At 41.6% G+C, this 22594-nt stretch overlaps 1 protein-coding gene across 4 annotated transcripts; it reads left to right on the plus strand.

The window, feature by feature from the left end:
• The first annotated feature begins 747 nt into the window (after positions 1 to 747).
• Positions 748 to 22477, plus strand: tcerg1b (transcription elongation regulator 1b (CA150)). 4 transcript variants are annotated; one of them, XM_004550255.2, is made up of 21 exons: positions 748 to 848; positions 4637 to 4862; positions 6261 to 6413; positions 7489 to 7765; positions 7851 to 8093; positions 10544 to 10603; positions 11650 to 11850; positions 13161 to 13267; positions 13379 to 13467; positions 13577 to 13737; positions 14916 to 14997; positions 15105 to 15240; positions 15412 to 15501; positions 15610 to 15728; positions 17513 to 17663; positions 17800 to 17964; positions 18221 to 18403; positions 18630 to 18839; positions 18952 to 19035; positions 20531 to 20631; positions 21742 to 22477. In XM_004550255.2, the coding sequence occupies exons 1-21, from the start codon at positions 802 to 804 to the stop codon at positions 21941 to 21943; spliced, it is 3087 nt and encodes a 1028-aa protein (XP_004550312.1). In that variant the 5' UTR covers positions 748 to 801; the 3' UTR covers positions 21944 to 22477. The 4 variants fall into 4 exon arrangements, with proteins under 4 accessions (XP_004550312.1, XP_004550313.1, XP_004550314.1 ...); XM_004550256.2 differs by having other exon boundaries at positions 18630 to 18809; XM_004550257.2 differs by lacking the exon at positions 10544 to 10603.
• Positions 22478 to 22594: the final 117 nt, after the last annotated feature.

Genomic DNA, 22594 nt, shown 5'->3' on the forward strand with positions numbered 1-22594 from the left:
CAACATTGAGACACTGCACCAAGCACTATTGATCTTCAGGTCAGGTTGATAACTTTAGTCAGAGCTGTTTCTGGCTCTGAAACCTGATTGGCACTTATTAATACTGTGAGATGAAAGGTCTTCATTGAGTTATTTCTTTAAAAAAAAAAAAAAAAAAAAAAAAAAAAAAAAAATATATATATATATATATATATATATATATATATATATATATATATATATATATATATATATATATATTTTGCTGAGCAAATAATGATTAGAAATAGGCTGATAATTATTAATTACCAATGGATCCGCAGAATGATAATAGCACATGTGAGAGAAACAAATCGTTGGCCGTAAAAATATGTTGATAATATTTACTAGTGATTTTAAGATGATATCATGCACTTTTAGGTTTGTGACTACATTTCAGAATGAAGGCCTTCCAGTAAGCGCAGGGCGTTTCCACTATATGGTGTACTGCCACTTCTTTTAAGTAGCGGAATGCCATCTCAACAGGTGTAAATCAAACAAAACACGGACACCAAAACACAAGTGGAGTGTGTGCAAATCTCCAGTGATTAGAATCCGCTTTATAATCAACAGCACGGAGCACCGACTGAACAAAGACATCATGAAAAATGGGACCCAAACGGACCAATGAACACTTTACTGAACGTTCGCAAGAAAGACAATATCCAATCACAGTCCACGCAGCTCGAACTGTATCGTGACTGAGGTCCGCGCCTGGCGAATAGGAAAAGTAGTCACCGCTAAGGGGCGTTTCCAGGAAGAGAGCGGTTACATTTTCCTGTAATGGCGGACCAGGCAGAGAGCGAGACTATCGGGTTCAACGACAACAGGTCAGATAACAGCGAGTAAAGCGTTAAAATGATTATTAATCGTGGGTAATATAAAGCATTTGCGGACATTTAATATGCAGCTGGTCTGCGTTGCTTTAGGTTCAGTAGTGTTGATATGTGGCGCTCGTGCATGTCAATGTAGCCACGCCAGCTAACTAGCTTCCAGCTAGCTAGCCCCCGTGTTGAAGAGCGGCTCGATTTCTGCTCTCTGCTCCCCGGCACGCGGTAAACATGGGCCAGACAGATTAAACAGACAGATGTTTACCTCTCACGCAAGGCCACCCCAATCACCCGGCTTTGTGCTTGGGCTCAAACGTGGCGGTTGTTATCAATTATATCCAGCTAGCAAAAATATGCTAAAGTGATTGGAAAGTAGCTGTTTTAAATAGACAGAAAAAAGGTTGATGTTAGCCCGATTATCACAAGACGACATTTGCTGAATGTTTGTGTTCATCTACGGCCAAGCGGGTATAACCCTGAAGGGTTCAGCATGTAGATATGAGGGAATATAAATACCACAGAGTCTGAATGGACAACCCGTCCACGTCACACCGTCTTCAAACAGCCTTGCATAGCAATTAAGTAAATTTACCCTAAATGATGTCCTTAAGTAGAATCCTAAGGTATTTATAATAAGGAACATGTATCTGTGAAGGTTCTCAGTCATCCAGGTCATCGTAGTCTAAGGAGCTTGGAAAGAAAAGCGTCTGGACTGGACTGAGTTGCTTGAATAAGGAACATGTATCTGAGAGACATAGTTTCAAGTTACTGAAATGAATGTGTTATACACCATCCAGTCAACTGGGGCCTGTTCTTCGTACCTCGCTAAGTAAGTTAGCTGGATTAGATTGTTGACGATTTTGCGTGATCCTGGATCGTTCGGTTCCCCGAAGCTCATCCGGGACTTGCTGTCATAGCAACAGAGCCGTAAGCGTAAACCTGCTCGGGAGCAGGTTTACTTTATGTAAACAGGATTAGATCGCGGCCACGCAGGTATGTCCGCTTCATTTATACGAAAGCAACAGCGATATTCCACCACTGTTTCACCATAAATAAATATTATCAATGTAACTAAAGATAATGCAGCACTTGATCCTTTTATTGATGTCACACAGATACATACAGGTCATTTCCTAAAAAAGGGAAATGTACTATTAACATTCTATTACATGTATGTGATTATTACAGATGTAATTCATATTTCAGAGTAGTAATTGTAAATTACTTCGTGTAATCAAGATGAGAGACCACGGCTATAAAAGCGAAGGTGGATTTGGGAAGTCTGTCGCAGCCATGTCCTGTCCGTATACGCGACCAACCCATTGCGGAAGGTGCAAGATTGATAAGGAGAGTCCTCAGAATTCAGCGTATATTGCGGGATAGACAGGATCCTTTAGCTCAGCGCGACAGTGTGCTCATTGAGAGATATCGATATTCCCGTGAGGGTATTATTTACTTAACCAACTTGTTGACGAGGGGGTGCAGGACCACCACCTGTCTTTTTTTCCTCTGCCCTTTTCTTGGTTGCTGTTATGAACAAACTAACAGAGTATTACAGGCCAGTATTACCTTGCCAAGAGACGAAAAGCAGTCTAAGAGATAAATATTACCATTCTGTAGAATACTCCTGTATTCCACTTTTACTTGTTCCCATGTTCTTGTGGGTCCTGTTGTGGCTCTAATGTGAAAGGGGATATAATATAACATATTATAATATAATATAATGCCATATGATATTGGACAATATAGTGTCATATGATAGATCTACCCTACCGCCTACTGGTGTTGGCCAGAGGGGCCGATGGCGCGATATGGCAGCCTGGCTACAACCGTAGCTGCCTCCACCAGTGTGTGAATGTGGGAGTGAATGAATAGTGGTATCGTACAGCGCTTTGGGTGCCTTGGAAAGCGCTATATAAACCCAATCTATTATTATTATTATTAAATTACCTACGAGTTTGATTTGTCAGCAACTTTCTGCCAGCCCTCTCTCCTTGCTTTTGCAGCCTTTGCAGTGTTCTCTTGCGTTTTAATTAAACTCTGGAACTCCTGAAATCCCTCACTCAAGAGTTCTTGCTCTGCTGCCGGAAAATACCGTGCACGCCCCTTCGACATTTTCGCCGACCAATCAGCGGGTTGCCGATCACTGTTTCTACTATCGATGCGTAGCCCCTTTTACGACACCCAGTGATGTCACATTACTGCGTCCAGCTGTACTAATCGTCAACAGCAGGTGTGTTCGGGGAACCGGATTAGCGAGCTCACGGTTAGCGCGATGGTTTGGTCTTGGATGTGTCATTTGATCTTGGATGTAGTAAGCGACGTACGAAGAACAGGCCCCTGGTTAGAAAAGCGAGCAGTATTTACAGTCCGTACATGTAAATGTATGTTTATGCATCAGTAATAACAGTTCATAAGTGTAGCATGCAACAGAGCTCATGTTGGTGTCTGATGGATACTTTAGCGATACACTGATTGTGAAATTCTAGGCAAATTCGGATTAAAATGGCAGTTTAGGTGATGGGCAATGGCCCAGAGTTTATTTTTTTATTTACTTATATATATTTGTTTATTTTTTGTGTCAGAGAACCAGAGAAATCTTTCATTTCTATCATAGCATCTTTGAACATTTAGCCAGCATTAAATTGTTGCGACGTAACACAAAGCTTCTGCTTCATATTAGAGTGGTTTTAAGTTGTGCTATTGCTACTTTGACTTTGATAATAGGTCTGAGCACTTCTTCCGCTGCTGTTTGCTGGCCCATTTCTGCAGCAAGTCTCACATTAGTCAGCAGAAAGTGTTTGTATTCATTGCTAACCTTTCCTGGCTATACTGCAGCTTCCTCGGTTGTAAAATTACAATATTAAGATGTTAATATGATATTACAGATGTTATTACTTTTGTAGTGTAATTTATTTTTGGATTGTGAAGGATAATTTGTCATTGCACTGTATAATTTTTACTGTATATTAGGGCTGTTCGATATAACAATATATATCGGATGACAATATAAAAACGTCTATCGTTTCACTTTACGCTATCGTTTGTTTCGTGGTGTCACAAAATAAACTGTTAACAGCAATATTTTTTCATAGTTTTGATGGTCACTGTAGTGGCTATATTAATTTCTTAAAGTTCTCTCTTTCTCTTATATTTTATATAACCACACTACGGATGGACAAGCGCCTGTTTTTATGCGTTGTGGTTAGCAACAACGACGGTAACAGCATCGCGTGTCCGCTTGTTTATGTTCCACATAAACCTTTCACAATAAAGCTCAAGATCCTGTTGAGACTTTTCAAAATAAACTGAATCACGTGAAAGAGCAGATTATTTATGGGTGAGAATTAAAAAAGAGCCGCCAGGTGCTAAAAAATAAACCTTAGACTCAAACGTTAGAACAGGCTTTTCCCCGCAGCACGCCGTGTAATAAATACTCACAAAGAAAACGGCAGCCGTTACATCTTATGTCTAAAAATGTATAGTTTCATGCATCGGTTAAAACACTCGACTCCAGCTACATGACGCGCAGCTGGAAACACTTCCTGCAAGACGAGCTGCCCGAGATTCACAGAATTTACAGAAAATGTTACATTTTTGTGATTTATATCGTTATCAGGACGATAGAATTCTTATATCGGGATATGAGATTTTGGTCATATCACACAGCCCTACTGTATATTTAATAATTAAGCTAATAATTGCTTTCTGCACTCTTTTCAAAGGCTTTATTTACAGTCTAGTGTTGATCATAAGCTTTAACTATAACTTTTATTATGTTGTGCCAGAATGGCGCAGCAGGCAGTGCGGTTTCGTGGCCCTGCGCCTGCGCCTACACAGACCCCGGTGTTAAGAGGCCCACCACCACTCCTTAGGCCACCGCCGCCTCCTTTTGGGATGATGAGGGGACCTCCGCCACGACCTCCGTTTGCACGTCCACCCTTCGACCCCAGCATGCCACCAATCCCTCCACCAGGAGGGATGCCTCCACCTATTGGGCCTCCCCACCTACAGGTAACTGCTCCACATTCTTTTACAAGCATGGTTTTCATCATGGAAATGTTACCCTCATGTTAGGGTTGTTAAAAAAAATCAATACTTGATACTCGCAACAATATTGATACCAACAGTCCTGTCTTTCCTTCCTCCATGACACACAACTTCACATGGCTCCTCCTGTCATTACCAGCTGTAGTAGTTAACGTTCATAACACTGAACAACACTTTAAGAGGAATTTTTAAGGTTAGTAAAGCTCCTGTTTCAACAGCATGAAAGTATTTAATAGATAAAAATGTTAACCCGACCAGTGCACACATTAACATTAGCTATTTAACTATTGTCAGTTACCCAACAGCCTTGTTAGCTGTCTGTTATTAGTAACGTGTTGGCTAGCGGACTGTAGTTAGAAAAATGATGAATAATTATTGCAGGTTGAACGAGTGGCTGATCGAATACTTAGCCATGGCAGAGGTGGTTATGGAGAAACAGAAAACCTGGCAGGTTCCTGGCTGTTCAGAGCAGGGAGTGAACCGTAGCCGAGCTAAGCAGAAAGGGAAATGTGATGAACTAATCCGAGCAAATAAAGACGGAAATCTGAAGCGGGAAATCAGGCGGTTTCAATTCTTAACGCAGAGTTGGAGCAGTGTACATGCTGGATGAGAGCGAGGCTGCAGGCAGATGTGAACTAGATAATTAACTTTAACTTTTTTACCTCTACAATAATTTCTAAAAAATATGTTTCTTTATTTCATGTAGCCAGCTGTGAGGGCTTTTTCACAGTGAGTGCAAGTTGAGGATATGACTTCTTCGCCATTTATTCTGGTGATGTAGGATGGGTTTAAAATCTTCCTCATGGTATCAGAAATGGTATCAAGTATTGTCATGGGTTTTGGTATCAAGTTTAAAATTCTTATATTGCGACAACCCTATTCTGGCGACGTGCTCACAATGGTTTTTGAGACGAAGTGAATTGAGTTATTATTTTAAATTATTGAATACGCATCGATCAGCTGTGTAGCCCCAGGTAGAGTCTGCAAAGAAGAGTGTGTCCTTCTCTGTTACAGCATAACAGCAGTATTAACTCTTAAAAGGAGGGGCAGACAATAAGGAAGCATATGACTAATCTTTGTTTTATAATCTCTTTGGGTTCATGATTGATTCTTTGGTGCAATGTCATTTTTCTCTTGTAAAATACAGTAATGATGCACAAATCTCCCTATTTGGAATCCAAAAAGGCCAATTAGCATCATCTGCTAGCTGAGCCCTCCACTGCTTGTGACTGTGCACTTTTCTGTATCCTCTACAGACACATTATGTTGGAGGATAGAGTGCTTTAACGGGATAATCTAGACTCTCAGTTCTGCTCTTTATTATATGAAAGCTAAATTCTGTGCCCTCTCTTTATTGTGTAGAGACCTCCGTTCCTTCCCCCTCCTATTGGTAACCTGCCACCTCCACCAGGAATGCTGTTTCCTCCTGGGATGCCTCCCGTTCCCACATCTGGAAACCCTGTGCTCAACCCTGCTGAAGAAATCTGGGTAGAGAACAAGACGCCAGAAGGAAAGGTAAGGTGGAGGTCCTATGAAAGCAGATAGCAGGCATCCTCAAGATGATATGTGTAATAAATAAGTTGATTGCACTAAAACAGCTTTAATAATAATTTGTGCACACTTAGTTAAAGCTTATGGTTGCATCAATATTGTCTCTAATTAAAAGTGGTGTGTTGTGTTTTTTTTTTTTTAATGAGATTTTTACAGTTTGCTAAATTCCTTAGTTGGTAGAACAAGAAATCTTGCTTAGCCTGAAATATTGGCTGCTGCCCCTAGAAGCTCAGTCATCAGACTCGAGCTGTCAAGTTCCCATATTGGTTACTTGGTTTTACTTGGTTTGCATTTCAGTCACCGTTGGAAGACAACAAGGCTGCTAATAACAGTTTTTAACATATTTCCACTCACTGTAAATGTTGCTGTCATCTTTTCAGAACTAGTTAATCGGGACCTACCTCTTGAGTGTAGTTATAATTGATAAGCCTATCAAGTGGGCACCTGCCACTCTCCCAGTCACTGTACTACTACTTATCATATCATCTGCCTCCAAGTCTTCCATCCTTCTCTTATACCAACCCACTGCATGTTCTCCTTCACTGAATCTTCTCTGTGGTCTTCCTCTTTTCCACCTGCCTGGAAGCTCCACTTTTAACATTCTTTGTCCAATATATCCACTAACCCTCCTCTGCACATGTCTAAACCCTCTCAACCTTGCCACTATAACTTAGTCTCTAAATTGTCCAACCTGAGCTGGTCCTTCTTATATTTTCATTTTGAATCATATCCTTTCTGGTCACTCTCAGTGAAAATCTGTGCATTTCCAGCTTTGCCACCACCAGCTCAGCCTCTTGTATTTTTGCTTTTGCCACCTACTCCAAACCATGTGTCAAAGCAGGTCTCACTAACATTTTGTAAACCTTCCTTTTCACTTTTGCTGTATTCCCTAAATCAGAGCTCTGCTGTAACAAGATTAAATTTTTGTTATTAATTATTTGTAATGCAATACAAATTGTTCTTTCATTTTTTTGTAATCATAAAAAACTGATTTTTTTCACAATATTTAAAAAAAACTGTGATTGTTTCTCATTCACAGACATATTACTACAACGCCCGGACCAGAGAGTCATCATGGAGTAAACCTGATGGTGTGAAGGTCATCCAGCAGTCTGAGCTCAACCCTCTTCTCGTGGCTGGGGCTGCAGGTTCAGGGGCAAATGTTGGGGTGACCGCCAGCTCAAGCAGTGTCAATACTACAGCAAGCACAGCAGCAGCAGCCTCCCCTACTCAAGCTCCATCCTCGGCCCCCTCCCGCACACTCACCTCCAGTCCAGACTCCATCACCACCCATTCCCCCTCTGCGAGCATAGCAGGTAAACAGCACCTCATCAACATCTCATACTCACACACACACAAAGCAAGAATAAAACCAAAAGTACTTCTTTTTCTTCCCAAAAGCCACCGTTGTAGCAGACCTCCCTCCTATTGCCACAGTGACCTCATCTGTTGCTGTTTCTCCGGTCACTGTGGTGACTGTTTCCACGGTGCCATCTCCTGTTACGGCAGTGCAGACCGTGCCACTGCTGCCAGCAGCCCTGCCTCACAGTGTGGCCCAGCCCACCGCAGCCATACCTGCCTTCCCTCCTGTCATGGTGCCACCTTTCAGGGTGCCTTTGCCAGGCATGCATATCCCTCTACCAGGTGAGAATGAGACACAAAAACCTTTAGTCAAGCTTTACATGTATATACTGTAATGACTATTCTGCCTCATTGGGCCATGTTTTTAAATGTTTTGTCCACCATGGCCTGCTGCTGTTGCTGTAAGGCTGTCTTTTACAGTCCAGGAGGGTTTTTTGTATCTAAGGTCTTCTAAAATATTTGGATGTACACATGATTCAATCCAGTCAGGTGTGCACAAGACACGTAGGGCTGGTTATAGGGTGTATGATTCTCCTGAATGCTATTCTTTGGACTCCAGGCATTTTAGTGGTAATCAAAAGGGAACGTTTGGTCAGCAGAACTGCCACAAATTAGATTTAAATATAATTAGTGTTGTGATTTTTAGCTTTAATTACATTTAAGTAAAAAGAGAAAGAGAGAAAATGTTAGAAACAGCCCCAGATTCCTGCTCTTTTACACTGCATAGCAAAGAGACAGTGATTGTTAGACCTCATTCATGTAGGTCTAGCAGTCAGTCACTAACCATGTGGACCACAGGTTGCTAGGGAAAAATGTGTATTCCCCAACTGTTTGGTTGCAGGCTGTCACATGGTGAAATCAATTGCAAAGAAGGTGCTGCATCTTCTCTTCTTCTTCTTAGTCTCTGAGTTGTAGTGATCTTCCAATCTTCTAAACAAACAATAAGCGACCTCCTCAATCTGCTAGCAACCAAAGCAATAACAAGGAGTTTTTTATGCAGTACCCTAGGGTTTGGCGATTGGACGAATATATCTACTATCGACGATAGTTTTTACAAGGGTGTTATTTATTTATTTGCCCATGAGTAAGTTTGCTAATAATGATGGAGCAGTCAATAGAAAAAATAATAACGCTGTTTTAACTGCACCCTCCTCAGAGTGCACCCAAATGCTTGTTGATGGAGCTGCAGAAGCTGGTGATAGCCTAGCATACTCAGCTGGATGGTGGACACGTACATGCTCATGCAAGCTAACCGTGTTTAAGTACTCAGCTCGCGCTAAACGTCTGCAAAAGTGGCACACCACTTTGGTTACATCCTTAGGTTTGCCCCTTTCATCCGGTTTAACGCCTAAAAAATCCCAAATTGTCGACTTTATATTTTTTTAGTGCTGTCAGCGTTAACGTGCCTTCATCACGTTCCTTCCCCCTCAGCTTTAATGGAAGGAATTTCCATTTAACCCATCTGGAGCGCAGACTGAGTCAAAATCCCTGAAATGTCTCTGTCAACTCATTTTGGCAGTCCAAATTTTGTTCATTCTGCGCTCCAGATGGGTTGAGAGTGTTAAAAATTTTAATCGTGATGACTGCATTTAAGCCGCATTAACGCTGACAGCTGGGTTTTTGTTTTTGTTTTTTGTGATCAGTCCGTGCATGATCACATTGCCCTGCCCATCAAAAACTCTGCGATTATATCGCCCATTGACGATTGTTGGACTAACGATTGCCAGTTGGAAAATTTTTACATATCGCCCAACCCTACAGTACCCTCATCATGACCGATTTCACCCAGCGACATCCAGCAACTGCTTGCCAACCAGTTGGGGAATACACATTTTTTACTTCCAAATGAAGGTTGCCAGGGGGTCACTGACCAGATTCTAGGGTTGTAGGAGAGCAAAAGATCAGTTTGCGATCTCTCTCCTTTTTTGAGTGTAAGAGATGAAACTGAATAATTACAACAATAAAGAAGAATCTACAGAGTCAAGTATTTGGATACGGCCTCACTCAGTACTGCAGATAGCAACTTTTTTGGGGGGGGGGGGGGGGGGGGGGGGGGGGGGTTCTGGGTAGAAACCCAGATTTTTATTTTATTTTAATTGTGACTTTATAGTGCAGTCATAAAAACATTCGCCTGATGTGTGAAAGATCCCCAGGTCAAGACTGGGAAGAGGCACAGATACTTGGGAGGGTTGTGTCAGGAGGGTGTAAGCATCTGTGTCAAATCTTACATGTAGATTCATCTGCGTTGGTGACCCCTTGTGAATAAGGGAGCACCCAAAAGAAGCTTTATTATTGTTGTAAATATTAACAACAAAAGATTTGGGTAGCCAGCAGGCTCCAGCTCCAGCCCATTATTTAGATCTAATTTAAAGTGAAAGGTCATGCAGGTGGATAAATTTATTGCCAGCTAAAATCAAAATTGGCTGAAAGCACACCTCAATTAGGACAGATGGTTTTCAAACGTCAGACTTGGAATCTCCTGATTGACGGTGTTGTTATTATGGATTCACTCTCTCAGATGTGCCATCAATACAGGCCGTACGTTATGTTGTGCAGCTGATTCCTGACATCTTTAAATATACATGAATTTCAACAGAGGCAGAAAAAAAAATCTGGTTGTGTGTTTTGTCTGAACTGGGCCAAACATATACAAGCTCTTACACAACATGGTAGCTGATATCTAGTGTCCTGCTGTGTTCAACCAGATGCTTGCTTGTCCGTTGTTCTTGCAGGTGTAGCAATGATGCAGATAGTAGATGCAACCTGTGTAAAGGCAGGCCCCAGCGCCAACGGTAAACACCCAGCCGCTCGCCTATCAGATCTACAGTAGATCGCATGGTAGTGAATGATGTCTACATGCGTAGTCTGGTGTATATGCAGACCCACAAACAGTGGCATGGTGTTGAGTGCTGTGAACATGGTCCATTGGGTGTACAGTGGTGAAATTCCTTCCATTAAAGCTGATAGAAACAGAAGCTTAATTTTGTTTCCATGATCAGAGAGGGTGATTAGATAGAGTCACGCGCAGTGTTTCATTCTCATCTTGTGTGACATCTTTTCTAGTTTCTTCTTAACTGAATTCTTCCACCCACTTTAAAAAAAAGAAGTAGAAGAAGAGAAGCAAACATACAAGAACATGATTTAACTTTTAATAAATGATACTGACACTGATTCTTTGAACCGGAAGGGGGTAATTTTTTGCTGTTAACTGTTCTAAATTGTTAGATGTTACTGAGTTGTTGGTTGTTGGGGCATTTTTAGGCATGTGGTTGTCGACCGTAAACAGTTTTTTGGGGGGGGTGGGGGTGGGGGGTGGGGTTTAGAAAGGAGTGACCATCTTTATATTTTAAGGGCAGTCTCATTGTTGTGTCAGGGCTTTGGTAGTGTAACGGTTAGGGCTACATGATGTGTTGTTGTGGTCGTCCTCCTTTGTGGCATGGTTGTGTGTTTGTGGTCACTACTGTATTTGTCTGTTTGTGTGGCCTGTGTTCATTGTCATATAGTTGCTTGTTCAAAGCATTTTAGACGTGAAGAGTTTCTTTCACAAAAATCACAATACCCTCTCTTTTTATTTTCCCTCGTCTTGCTCTGCTTGATGAGCAGAGAAACCCTCACACCGACAGTTTTTAGCTTGCAGTGAGTTATTCTTACCTCTGGTTTTACTAAGATGTGGGTTTTTTTGTTATTACTATCACCACATGTTGGTAACAGTCTGGGTCATGAAATCGCCTTCATTAATGTCTAAACTAATGCCATTGTAGCTAGTGTTAGTGGCTCAGACATAAAGATGACACTCAGCCAACAATGGTCTCTCTCTTCCCTGTATGACTGCTGACAGGCATGCTTCCTGGTATGGGCCCGCCTTTAGTTTCCGTGATGCACCCCCAGCTGACGCTCTCGGCAGCTCCTGCTTCCATGGCTGGATCATTGCAGCTCCCCGAGTGGTCAGAGTACAAAACAGCAGATGGGAAAACGTACTACTACAACAACCGGACGCTAGAGTCCACTTGGGAGAAACCACAGGCTGTGTTGGAGAAAGGTAGGCTTTGACATCATGTGTCTTATCCAGTATTATCCTTTTGAGCTATGAGTTTTTCCCAAAACTGTGCTATCTGTTAGCTATCTGTTATCTGTATTTTAAAAAAAGACAGACTTGTGTTCTTTTAAATGCAAATCAAATAGTGGGTCTAGCTGAATTTCTTTTCAAATCCTCTAAATCTTCTAAAATGTCCCAAAAATCTGTAATAACGATTTTTCTGTACTGCAAAACACAGGAAACTATGTTGCTTCAGACTCGTCATTTTTACATACACTCACCCGTCACTTCATTATGCACATTTGTTGCACTGCTCTATGTAACTGGCCCATCTGCTATCTTTAGGCATGTAGATATAGCCAACATGGTCTGCAGAATTTCGCAATGAGCATCAGAATGGGGAAGAAAGGTGATTTAAGTGACTTTGAACATGGCATGGTTGGGGTAGTGCAAGACAGGCTGATCTGAGTTTTTCAAAAACTGCTGATCTGTTGGGATCTTCCTGCACAACCATCTCTAGAGAATGATCTGAAAAAGAGAAAATATCCCATAAGCAGCAGTTCTCTGAAAATGCTGGGGTCAGTTTTTGCTCTGACATTCAGATGGCAGGGTCAGAATCTGGTGTGAACAACATTAAAGTATAGCTCCACCCTGCCTTGTATCAATACTTCAGGCTTCTGCTGATGGCCCCTTTTACCAAACGAATATTATTTTGAAGCTACAGCCTACTGGAGCATTGCTTCTGCCCGTGTCCATTGCTTTATGATCAGAGTGTACCTGTCTTCTCATGGCTGCTTCCAGCAGGATAACACGCCAGGTCACAAAGCTCAGATCATCTCAAACTGGCTTCTTTAGCATGAAAATGAGTTCACTGTACTCAAATGGCCTCCACAGTGTCCAGATCTCAGTCCAGTCTTTGGGGTATGGTGGTATTTGCGTCATAGGTGAGCAGCCAATAAATCTGCTTCATGCTGTCATGTCAATATGGACCATAGAGTTAAAATAGTTCTGGAGGTTAAAGGAGGTCCAACCTGGTGCCAGCAACGTGTACCTAATGATGTGACTGGTGAGTGCATGGCCACAGTATCTAGTTAGTTTGAAGCTTGTATACACTGATTCCCAATCCTGCTGAGATTTCAGGCTCCAGATCATTCAGTGGAAGAGTTAATTAAATTAAAAGGGCTCATTCTCAGTTTTACCAAACTCATAGGCTATAACCACTTTGACTTTCTTGTCAGACCAGATGTAAAGTCAAACTTAAGTTATCTCACCGTCCGCATTTGTCTGTTTTTTTTCTCCTCCCTTCTCTGTAGAAAAAGAAGCAGAAAAGGCAAAAGAGCGACTTGCCCAGGAGGAAGCTGAGGCAATGGAGATGGAGGATAAGGAGAACAAAATGGAAAACACTAATAATGAGAAGGAGGTATCTGATTAACCACTTGCACTGCCAAGCCAAAACAGATTGAATCCAGTAAACCATCTGAAGGTAGCAGCAACAAAGAACCATTTCTTGTTTTTTTTTCTCTTTATCAAGGAGACAAAAGAAGAAGAGATGACGGAGGAGGAAAAGGCAGCTCAGAAAGCCAGACCTGTAGCCACCAACCCTATTCCTGGCACGCCATGGTACAGACTCTGCATATCATCGCACACTTTCCTTCATGGTATATGGCAGGGCGGTAATATAATGCTGCCCTTTTTTTTCTCTTCTTCTGTGTCTATTAATCTGCTTTAGGTGTGTGGTGTGGACAGGCGATGATCGTGTATTCTTCTACAACCCGACAACTCGGCTCTCCATGTGGGACCGCCCCGAGGAGCTGGTTGGTCGAGCTGATGTTGACAAGCACATCCAGGAGCCACCACATAAGAGGGGTCTGGAGGACAGCAAGAAGACAGGTGTGGATGCAATGTTTTATAAATTATACATTATGTACTGAGAGTATTGATATAGGAAAGGTTTAAGCTAAGAAAAGCATATTAATTATTGTTGTCATTATTATTATTATTATCATTAGTATTTATTTATTTATCTTTTTATTTGACGAAGCAACAAGAGTACAGCCTGTGGTCCGAATTTTCAGTCAGATGTTTTCACATTTTTGAGTGTTTTTCCTCTTTTCTTTTTCAAGTTATGTCAAGCTTTATGGATTTTCCATAATAACGAGCCACAGAATACATAATGTATTTCTGTTGAAATCAACTTTTTATCCCCTATTTTTTTTAATTTTGCTTAAAACTACATGTTAGGGAAACAAAAATAAACACTTAAAATATACTTCACGTGCTGCTGGCAACATCATCACACGGCCACTTCTATTCATGCTCAACATTAAGGGGCAAGCTACCATATTCACCTGAATGATAGGTGTCGCCACTGAGACAATACTCCCTCATCAGATCTGATATAGGAAGAGAAGAAGTCAAGACCAGAAGCAAAGACTCCAGTGTTTTTGTTTTTTCCCCAAATTTTTGCAGCATCTGAATCTGTATAATCAGTCGATCTTTGTGGCTCAGTAGGGATAAAAACTGATACAGTCGTACACTTGTGTCTTCAACCCACCTGTGAGACCTCTGACTTTCACCTTTAACCACCTTTTACTGAACATTACAACGTATCAGTGAACGGAGAGACAGCAGTGATGTAGTTGCACAAATCAGGTGTTTATTTTTTCTCTTTTGGAACAGTAAACCCTGTGCATGACCTTTGGGTAGCTGTTCCACTTTTATACAGTTTAAGGCTAATTACAGTCACCTCTGTTAGCGTGGACTTCACAATGGCTGCACGCTGGTAAAACCACTTTCTGCAACAATAGTCCTGCGTCACACAACAGTTAACCACGTGGCCACGTTCATTAGAGGGACAGGCTCAGCTCTTATCAGTTAGCCATGAACACAGCACATGCCCTCAGAACAAACAAATGCTCAGCTTAAACAGTCCAAGTTGAACTAGTAGTCGTTGAAGTTGTGTGGCACTACCTTTTGGCAGGCAGCCCTCTAAAAAAAACACAAGTGTTGCAGTCATTCTTGGCTCTCTGTGCTCACTATATTTGTGTTGTGTCTGTGTTCACACACAGGTGTCAGCAAGGAGGATCCAGAACTATCCATTGCTGCTGAAGAGAATCAAGATGAGGAGCCAACCAAAGCCAAAAAGAGGAAGTAAGTCCTATCCCTGTGAAAAATTCTTTTTTTCCTTTCTCTTTTTGATTCATTAATCTTTAAAAAAATGATTCTCTCACCACCACCTCTGTTTTTAACACTTGCAGGAAGGAGGACACGAAAGAGGCAGACTCTGAGAAGGAAGCAGCCATGGAGGCAGAGCTCCGAGCAGCTAGAGAAAGAGCTATAGTGCCACTAGAGGCCAGGATGACCCAGTTCAAAGATATGTTGTTGGAGAGAGGGGTAACACATCTTTTTTTTTTTTAAAAGTTTGTTTGAGAGAACCACATGAGATGAATTGTTCCCACTTTTTGAGATTTTCTTTCCATTGCACATGCTCGGAAATGTCAAATCTTTCAGGCTTTTGTCAGACACGTGGTCACCGTTTAGTCTTGTTGTCTTTCCTGCCTGTAGGTGTCTGCATTCTCAACTTGGGACAAAGAACTCCACAAGATTGTTTTTGACCCACGTTACCTACTACTGAACCCCAAAGAAAGGAAACAGGTTATTTTTTTTTGTTTTTACCCTTTTCTCAGTATTTCTCTGTACTGTATTTTTAGCTGTTACACTTTGTTGTGGCCTTTGAGTCATTTTGGTATAATTGTGCTTCAGGTATTTGATCAATATGTGAAGACACGAGCAGAGGAGGAAAGGAAGGAGAAGAAGAACAAGCTGATGCAGGCCAAAGATGAGTTCAGGAGGATGATGGAGGAGGCGAAGCTCACACCAAGGTGACAGGACAGTCCACTTTTACTACATTTCATAGTGGTTTTATGGGGTCAAATCAGTCACCACTACAATTACCCTCAAAGAAAAGTCTTATTACATTACTCGTTTGCCTCTTTTTTACTAGTACCTACTAAGCTCCGTTCAACCATTGGTTTCGGTCATTTTCCATTACAATTGAGTACCTCCTCAATGTGGGTAGGGTCATTATTAGGGTTGGGTTTTGATGATCGATTTATCAATTAAAATCGATTCTAGCTTGGATAATGTAAAATTGATTCATTAAAATCCTGAATCGATTTTTAAATATACTTTTATTTTGCCCGAAACGCCAGAATCTCAGGTTAAACTTCACAAAATTTCAACAACCACCAAACAACTAAAACAGTAAATGTGAGCAGGTACACGGATTCTGCACAAAGACTTAAACACAAAGCTCGAACCCGCCGACGGATCAGAATCAGTGAGACGTCGCCTTTCTCACCCGACAGCATGGACATGGTCGGGGCTGAAAGCTGACAGCTCGCTGATTCGGAGGTTTCGGCAGGTCCACGCTTTGTGTTTATGCCCTTTTTGCGCAAGCTGCAGGTTTTTGTCTCTCTCCAAACAATATTGACTGAACCAGCAGCAACAGAAGATCCAAACTACGCTTCACATTTCGCTTCACGTAAACATCGTCATGAATTCACTCTTAGTTTTGCTGTTTTGCTTCCACCACGATAAAATCACACATCATGCAGAGCTCGCTGTCTCTCTCTCTCTCTGTACTTCAAGAACAGTTTCCCATCTAAAAATATTTTTCCTGCATTATTCGCTTGCTTATTACGCACAAGTCTACCACTGTTTACAGCGCTGTCGGCCGCTGTTTTTTTTTCCTTTTACTTACTTCCGAAAAGAGAGCCTCATTTCTGCTGTTCAATAGGCTTCTGAACAAATGTAAACTTTTTAAAATTATGCAAAATTGCAAAACGCTTAGCTGTGTCTCTAATAAAACCTCTGTAACTTTGCTCTGCTTCACTTCAGCAGCATCAGGTAATGTTCATATGTTGATTAATCACTTTCTTTCGTTTTTGATCTACTGCAGAATATTTTTAAGGTCATCTGCTATAAAATCCCAGGCAAGGAAAGTCGCCTTCATGTTTTTCTGTGTTTTATCCTCCGTTACTTTGACACAAAGGCCTCTGCTGTGATGCTTACACTTTTGATAAAGGCTCGCAACTATCAGCTTTCTTTTTATAGATATAAAAATATGGAAATGTACTGATACGTGATCAGAATTATAATGGTAGAATAGAATAGACTGAGGCAAAATTTCCCCGATTCAAATCTAATTGAATGGAATCGTGGATCGAATCGATTCTAGAAATCAGTGACAATACCCAGCCCTAGTCGTTATAGCAAGGTGGTGAGAAAGTGCCGTGATGTAATTTGTATGCAACATAAACACCACACAGTAATGCAGGACATCGAAGCGACATCAGAAGAGAGCTCGACACATGTTGAACAGTTTTTATCCTGTAGCCGCTAAAGGCTGGTCGGCTATGAATGAATAAATGCAGGAACCAGGTAGCGTAATATTTTGAAATTCTACCCACCCCCCCAAAGGTCAGGTCCTTGACCTCAAGGTCAGAGGTCAAGTTTTCTGAAACTCAGATGCGTGCATCTACTAGGAGGCTAAAGAGTAGCACTGGCAGCCACCAGTATTTTTGCAAGGTCCTTTTTAGACTTTAAATATCTTTGTACCGGGTCGTTTTGCTTCCTAATAATCAGCATTGTTGCTTTTTTGCAGGACAACATTTAGTGAATTTGCAGTGAAGCATGGCCGAGATCCCAGATTTAAGACCATAGAGAAGATGAAAGACAGGGAGGCTATCTTTGTGGAATTCATCACCGCTATGAGGAAGAGAGAAAAAGAGGACTCCAAGTCTAGGGGAGAGAAGGTAAGACTCACTCACACCTCAAAGTGCACCGTCTTTCTTTCTTAGCCTTAAACTCTCCAGAGTTGCGTCTCTGCTGCTGACGTTGTTTTTACACAGATTTATAATAAAGTTTGACGTGTTTGTTTTTTTCTTTAAGGTCAAGCAGGACTTTTTTGATCTTCTGAGTGAGCAGCACATAGAGGGAGGTCAGCGGTGGAGCAAAGTGAAAGAGAGGCTAGAGACTGACCCGCGATACAAGAATGTGGAGAGTTCTGCACTCAGAGAAGAGCTTTTCAAACAGTTCATGGAAAAACAAGCCAAGGTAGGAGCAGCTTTGTGGAGATAATGTCAGGGTTTATGTGCTGATCAGGGTTTATCTGATGTGTTCGAAAGCATTCATTGGAATAATAACTGTTCATGTACTTTTAGGGAGGTGCACATGTAATAAATGTTAACTAACTGGACGTTGACCTGATGTATATGGCACCAGCTCAACCTAACTTGTATTTCTAAAAGAGAGAATTTAGTGCAACATATCGAAAGAAGCTTACACAGACTTCTTGTGATATCACCTGCAGAACGTTGACATTGAGAAGGAGCGAGAGCTGGAACGCCAGGCTCGTATTGAGGCCAGTCTCAGAGAGAGGGAGCGGGAGGTCCAGAAGGCCCGATCAGAACAGACCAAAGAGATCGACCGAGAAAGGGAACAGCACAAGAGGGAGGAGGCCATCCAGCATTTCAAAGCTCTAATGTCTGACATGGTGAGGTGCTCTGCAGAAACACTGGGGTGTGAAAAAACACATGCTCTTATCATGTGTGAGTTTCGTTAAGTTGTGATCATTGTTTGTCAAAAAGTGTTTGAAATGTTACAGTTCATGTGTTGCTTATTTTGGGGATAATCCTACTAGATGGGTTTTTTCCCCCTCTTTGATCCCTTCAAGCAGTTTTTTTTTTTTTCCCACGACTGTTTTTGTATTCGCCCTTCAGGTCCGTTCTTCTGATGCAACATGGTCAGACACACGTCGTAACCTGCGGAAAGACCATCGCTGGGAGTCAGCTTCGCTGCTGGAGAGAGAGGAAAAGGAGAAGCTGTTTAATGAACATGTAGAAGCGCTGGCCAAGAAAAAGAAGGAACATTTCAGACAACTGCTGGATGAGACCAGCATGGTAAGAAGTGAAAAAACAGGACAGAAAAAGGTGCCAGAAGTCATTTTATATGCTATATTTATAATACGTTATATATGATAGATCTGCAGCTCGATCACTGACAATTTTAAAGAAAAGGCTGTTGTTTTTGTGTGTGTTGTAGATTACTCTGACAACCACATGGAAGGAGGTGAAGAAAGTTATCAAAGACGATCCTCGTTGTATTAAATTCTCTTCCAGTGACAGGGTAAGACGTTATGGGCTCCAACCCATCTTTATATTATTATAAGATGATAAGAGATTAGTCGTGTTGCAAAAGTACGTCACAAGAAAGCAGTATTGCTCTGTAGTGTGTCTCTTTCACTTAAAATCTCACTTAATGCCACACCTTAGGAGTAAACACCCTGTAGCAGTCTTCACAGCTGCTTCTTATCCTATTCCAGTGTTTTTCTTAAATTTTTGCTACTATAACTTTGCACTGTCCACTTTCTGCTGTGATACAACAGATTTCCCACGTGTGGGACTAATAAACCTTATCTTATCTTATCTTATCTTATCTTATCTTATCTTATCTTATCTTACTGCCAGTCTAAACAAAAGAATCGGATAATTCAAAAGTGAATTATAAATCCAGTCCTTCTCCATGTCTCTTCAGTCAGCCCAAAAGATGATTTGACTTAAAAGTGCGTCTAATAAAATCCAAACCATGAATCTGAATTTATCAAGAGGGTAGTGAAAGTGATGCTGTATCTCTCGCTCTCTGCTGAATCTTCGGTGGTGTGTGTGGTAATTATTGTGGATAGACTCTCTCTGTTGTTCAGCGAAATGCGAGAAAGGGGAAGTCCAAAAAATTCCAGAGTTCAAATGTCTTAACTTTCGCTTTCAATGTGCTCTGCTGTTTGCAGCATAAAAACATCACCATCGTTTACAGAAGGACAGAAAAAGGACAAATACTCTATTTTTTTTCTTTATTAAAACAGCAATTAATTCATTTTTTGCTTAGTTTAAACCCATGTTGGTTGTTGCCATAAGGTGGTGCTGGATCTCCTGATCACCTTTGGTTGCGAGCTGAGATGCCAAGAATACATTGTGCCAATTAACCTTTTGAAATCCATTACATAGGTGTCACTACAAGGAGGCTTTCTACTGAGTTTGAGCCCTCAAAGTGGTTTCTTACTACAAGCCTCATTCACTCATCACACACACATTCATACAAGCAGTTTTGTGTATCATTTGTGTATCATTCGCACACGCTCACACTCCAATGGATGGATTTGGGGAAGCTTAAAAGATTTAAATGGATGGGGATTCAGATACATTGACATGCAGAGTAGGGGGACCCACGAATTGAACCGCTGACCTTCCAATTAATAGACGCCCGAACCGCATCCGTCCTATTCAAGGAAACGTTTAGATCGAAGCAAACGCTAAATTACAAATTAAATGTCAGCATGAAAAAAAACGCATGCATGAATTCACACTATTATTCAAAGGCTTCTTGTAATCAAATGATTACTTTCATTGTCATGATCTCAAGGACTTGGCAGCTTACGTTGTTTTGGATTCATGGGGTGTTTCTATTCATAATCCTTCCTCTACAATGAAAGCTGCTGCCTGTGGACTGCAAACCTTCTCAACAGTGGCTGATATATCTTAAACATATTATAATGTGAGTTTAATTATTTGTGTGAAGTACACTTCCATTTTCTGGAGTTCTGACTCCTGTTTGTCCTTGTTTGTAGAAGAGACAGCGGGAGTTCGAAGACTACATCAAAGACAAATACATCACAGCCAAAGCTGACTTCAGGACACTGTTAAAGGAGACAAAGTTCATCACATACAGGTCTGTGCTTTGTTTCACATATGTTCAGTTTGCATAACCCGACACAGTTGTGCCCCTTCCTAGGAACTTGTTATAAATAAAGCTCATCTAGTCTTTATTTCTCTGCAACTTTAAGCAGATGGTGTGTTAAATGTTTAAGTGGAAAACTGGTGTGGGTGAAATCGTATTTATTTTTTATTTTTTTATAACGACACTGGAAGATTCTTGCACAGGTTGCATGACTTGAAACTGTAGTCTGCTCAATAGTGAGAATATCTGAATTACAGTTTTTAACCATTGTCCCTGTATCCCCACTGGCCTGCACTCACACTGCGCTGCACACAATTCACACCTGAGTATGCTTTAGTTTGTCTCAGCAGCTCGCTAGTCCTTGATGTGCCCACACAGAGCACAGTGAGGTTCAAGATTTTCAGAATCTTGTCTACAGTGTTAAAATAATACAACATAACAGAAGTGCTACTCCCAAAATAAAGAACACTACAAAAACAAGCCATTCACACAATAATCCAAGCCCTCTCAGTAAAAGATAATAAATAATTTTTAATATGAAGGAGTCGAGAATTAAATAGAACTTCTCATAGTGTATTGCAGTAATGATGCTTGATGTAGCACAGCTGAATAAAAACAGCTCTTTAGTCTACGTGTCCTTGTTTTGATGGACCTGTAGCATCTAGCACAGGTCAAACAGTGAATGCAGAATGAGATCTGTCTTTAGTGACTCTTATATAAAGCTCTTGAGTGGTGTCTTTGCTTCTGCAGTCTCTTTGATTGCAACAGAAGACCAGAGCCAGTGATCTTTTCTGCTGGTTTTATTACCCTCTGCAAAATAGTTTTTTTATCTGCTGCAGAGCATCCAGGATGCAACGTTGTTACATTTTGTAGCTTCATGAGGACCAATTTTAGAAGTGGTGACATGCTGTCAGTTAACACAGCTATTTTTACTGAAGGCAGCTATATGCAGCATGCCTGAGTCTAACTAAATTGGGCTGACGTCTTAAAAACATTCAGCTCTAGAGCGAGTACACTCCATCCCCGGGACTCGGAGAGGGTGCTGTTCATCTTATTGTATTCCTGCTTGTGAGCGCGCTCTGCCTGTCTCCTTGTGCGCAGGTCGAGAAAGCTCATCCAGGAGTCGGAGCAGCATCTGAAGGACGTAGAGAAGATTCTTCAGAACGACAAGCGGTACCTTGTTCTGGAGTGTGTCCCAGAGGAGCGCAGGAAGCTCATCATGTTCTACATTGAAGATCTAGACCGCCGTGGCCCGCCACCTCCTCCCACCGCCTCTGAGCCTACCCGACGATCTACCAAGTGACCAATCTAATTACTGTCTTGGCCAGTGCTGTACTCCTCCTCGCCCTCCCTTTGGCCAGAGCATGCCCTCCCCTCAGCACCCCTTGATCTCCGCTCTCCAGGCCCACGGCTGGCCATGCAGTGTTTTTTCAGGGGGGTTACGTTGCTTAGATGTGTACCATAGAGATGAACGGTTAACGTCTCTGTGTTATGTCAAAGTGATGAAAAAGCCCTGCGTTTGAGGCGCAGGGACTAGAGGTTACCTGATCCCAAGGTGACCCTTAACCCCTCACCTCTGACTGACCACATTAGAGGGAGGAGGGATAGCAATGAGGCTGCAGGTTGTGCAGCCACACAGGTGTAAGATAGCCGATGTAAATGAGGTTGAGTGTGTGTATGCATGTGATTGAGGCGTCCTTAAGCCTTACAGATCCACTGTGCCAGGTCATCTTTTCAGCGGCTCAGTGTGAATGTTAGTTTCTGCTCAGTGGTTCACTCCAATGTTGCAGCAGCTTCTCTGTTGAATGAAATAAAGACGACTTCCACTGTTTTTCAATATGCTGTGCTCTGGATTATTTGAAATGTCAAAATCGAGGTAACACTTTATTCTCAAATAACACATGTCAAAAAGTTAAGTCTTGCTGCTCAGCAAGAATCTTTAAGTGCACCGGGA

This window comes from Maylandia zebra, linkage group LG10 (genome assembly GCF_041146795.1).
Source record: "Maylandia zebra isolate NMK-2024a linkage group LG10, Mzebra_GT3a, whole genome shotgun sequence".
Taxonomy (NCBI): Eukaryota; Metazoa; Chordata; class Actinopteri; order Cichliformes; family Cichlidae; genus Maylandia; species Maylandia zebra.

What these genes read in the sequence shown, in the direction of transcription:
- tcerg1b (XM_004550255.2), top strand. Translation starts at nt 802, where the DNA reads ATGGCGGACCAGGCAGAGAGCGAGACTATCGGGTTCAACGACAACAG. An exon ending in AATTCTCTTCCAGTGACAGG is followed by an intron (nt 19,036 to 20,530) that starts GTAAGACGTTAT and finishes CCTTGTTTGTAG; the next exon opens with AAGAGACAGCGGGAGTTCGA. An exon ending in ACAAAGTTCATCACATACAG is followed by an intron (nt 20,632 to 21,741) that starts GTCTGTGCTTTG and finishes CCTTGTGCGCAG; the next exon opens with GTCGAGAAAGCTCATCCAGG.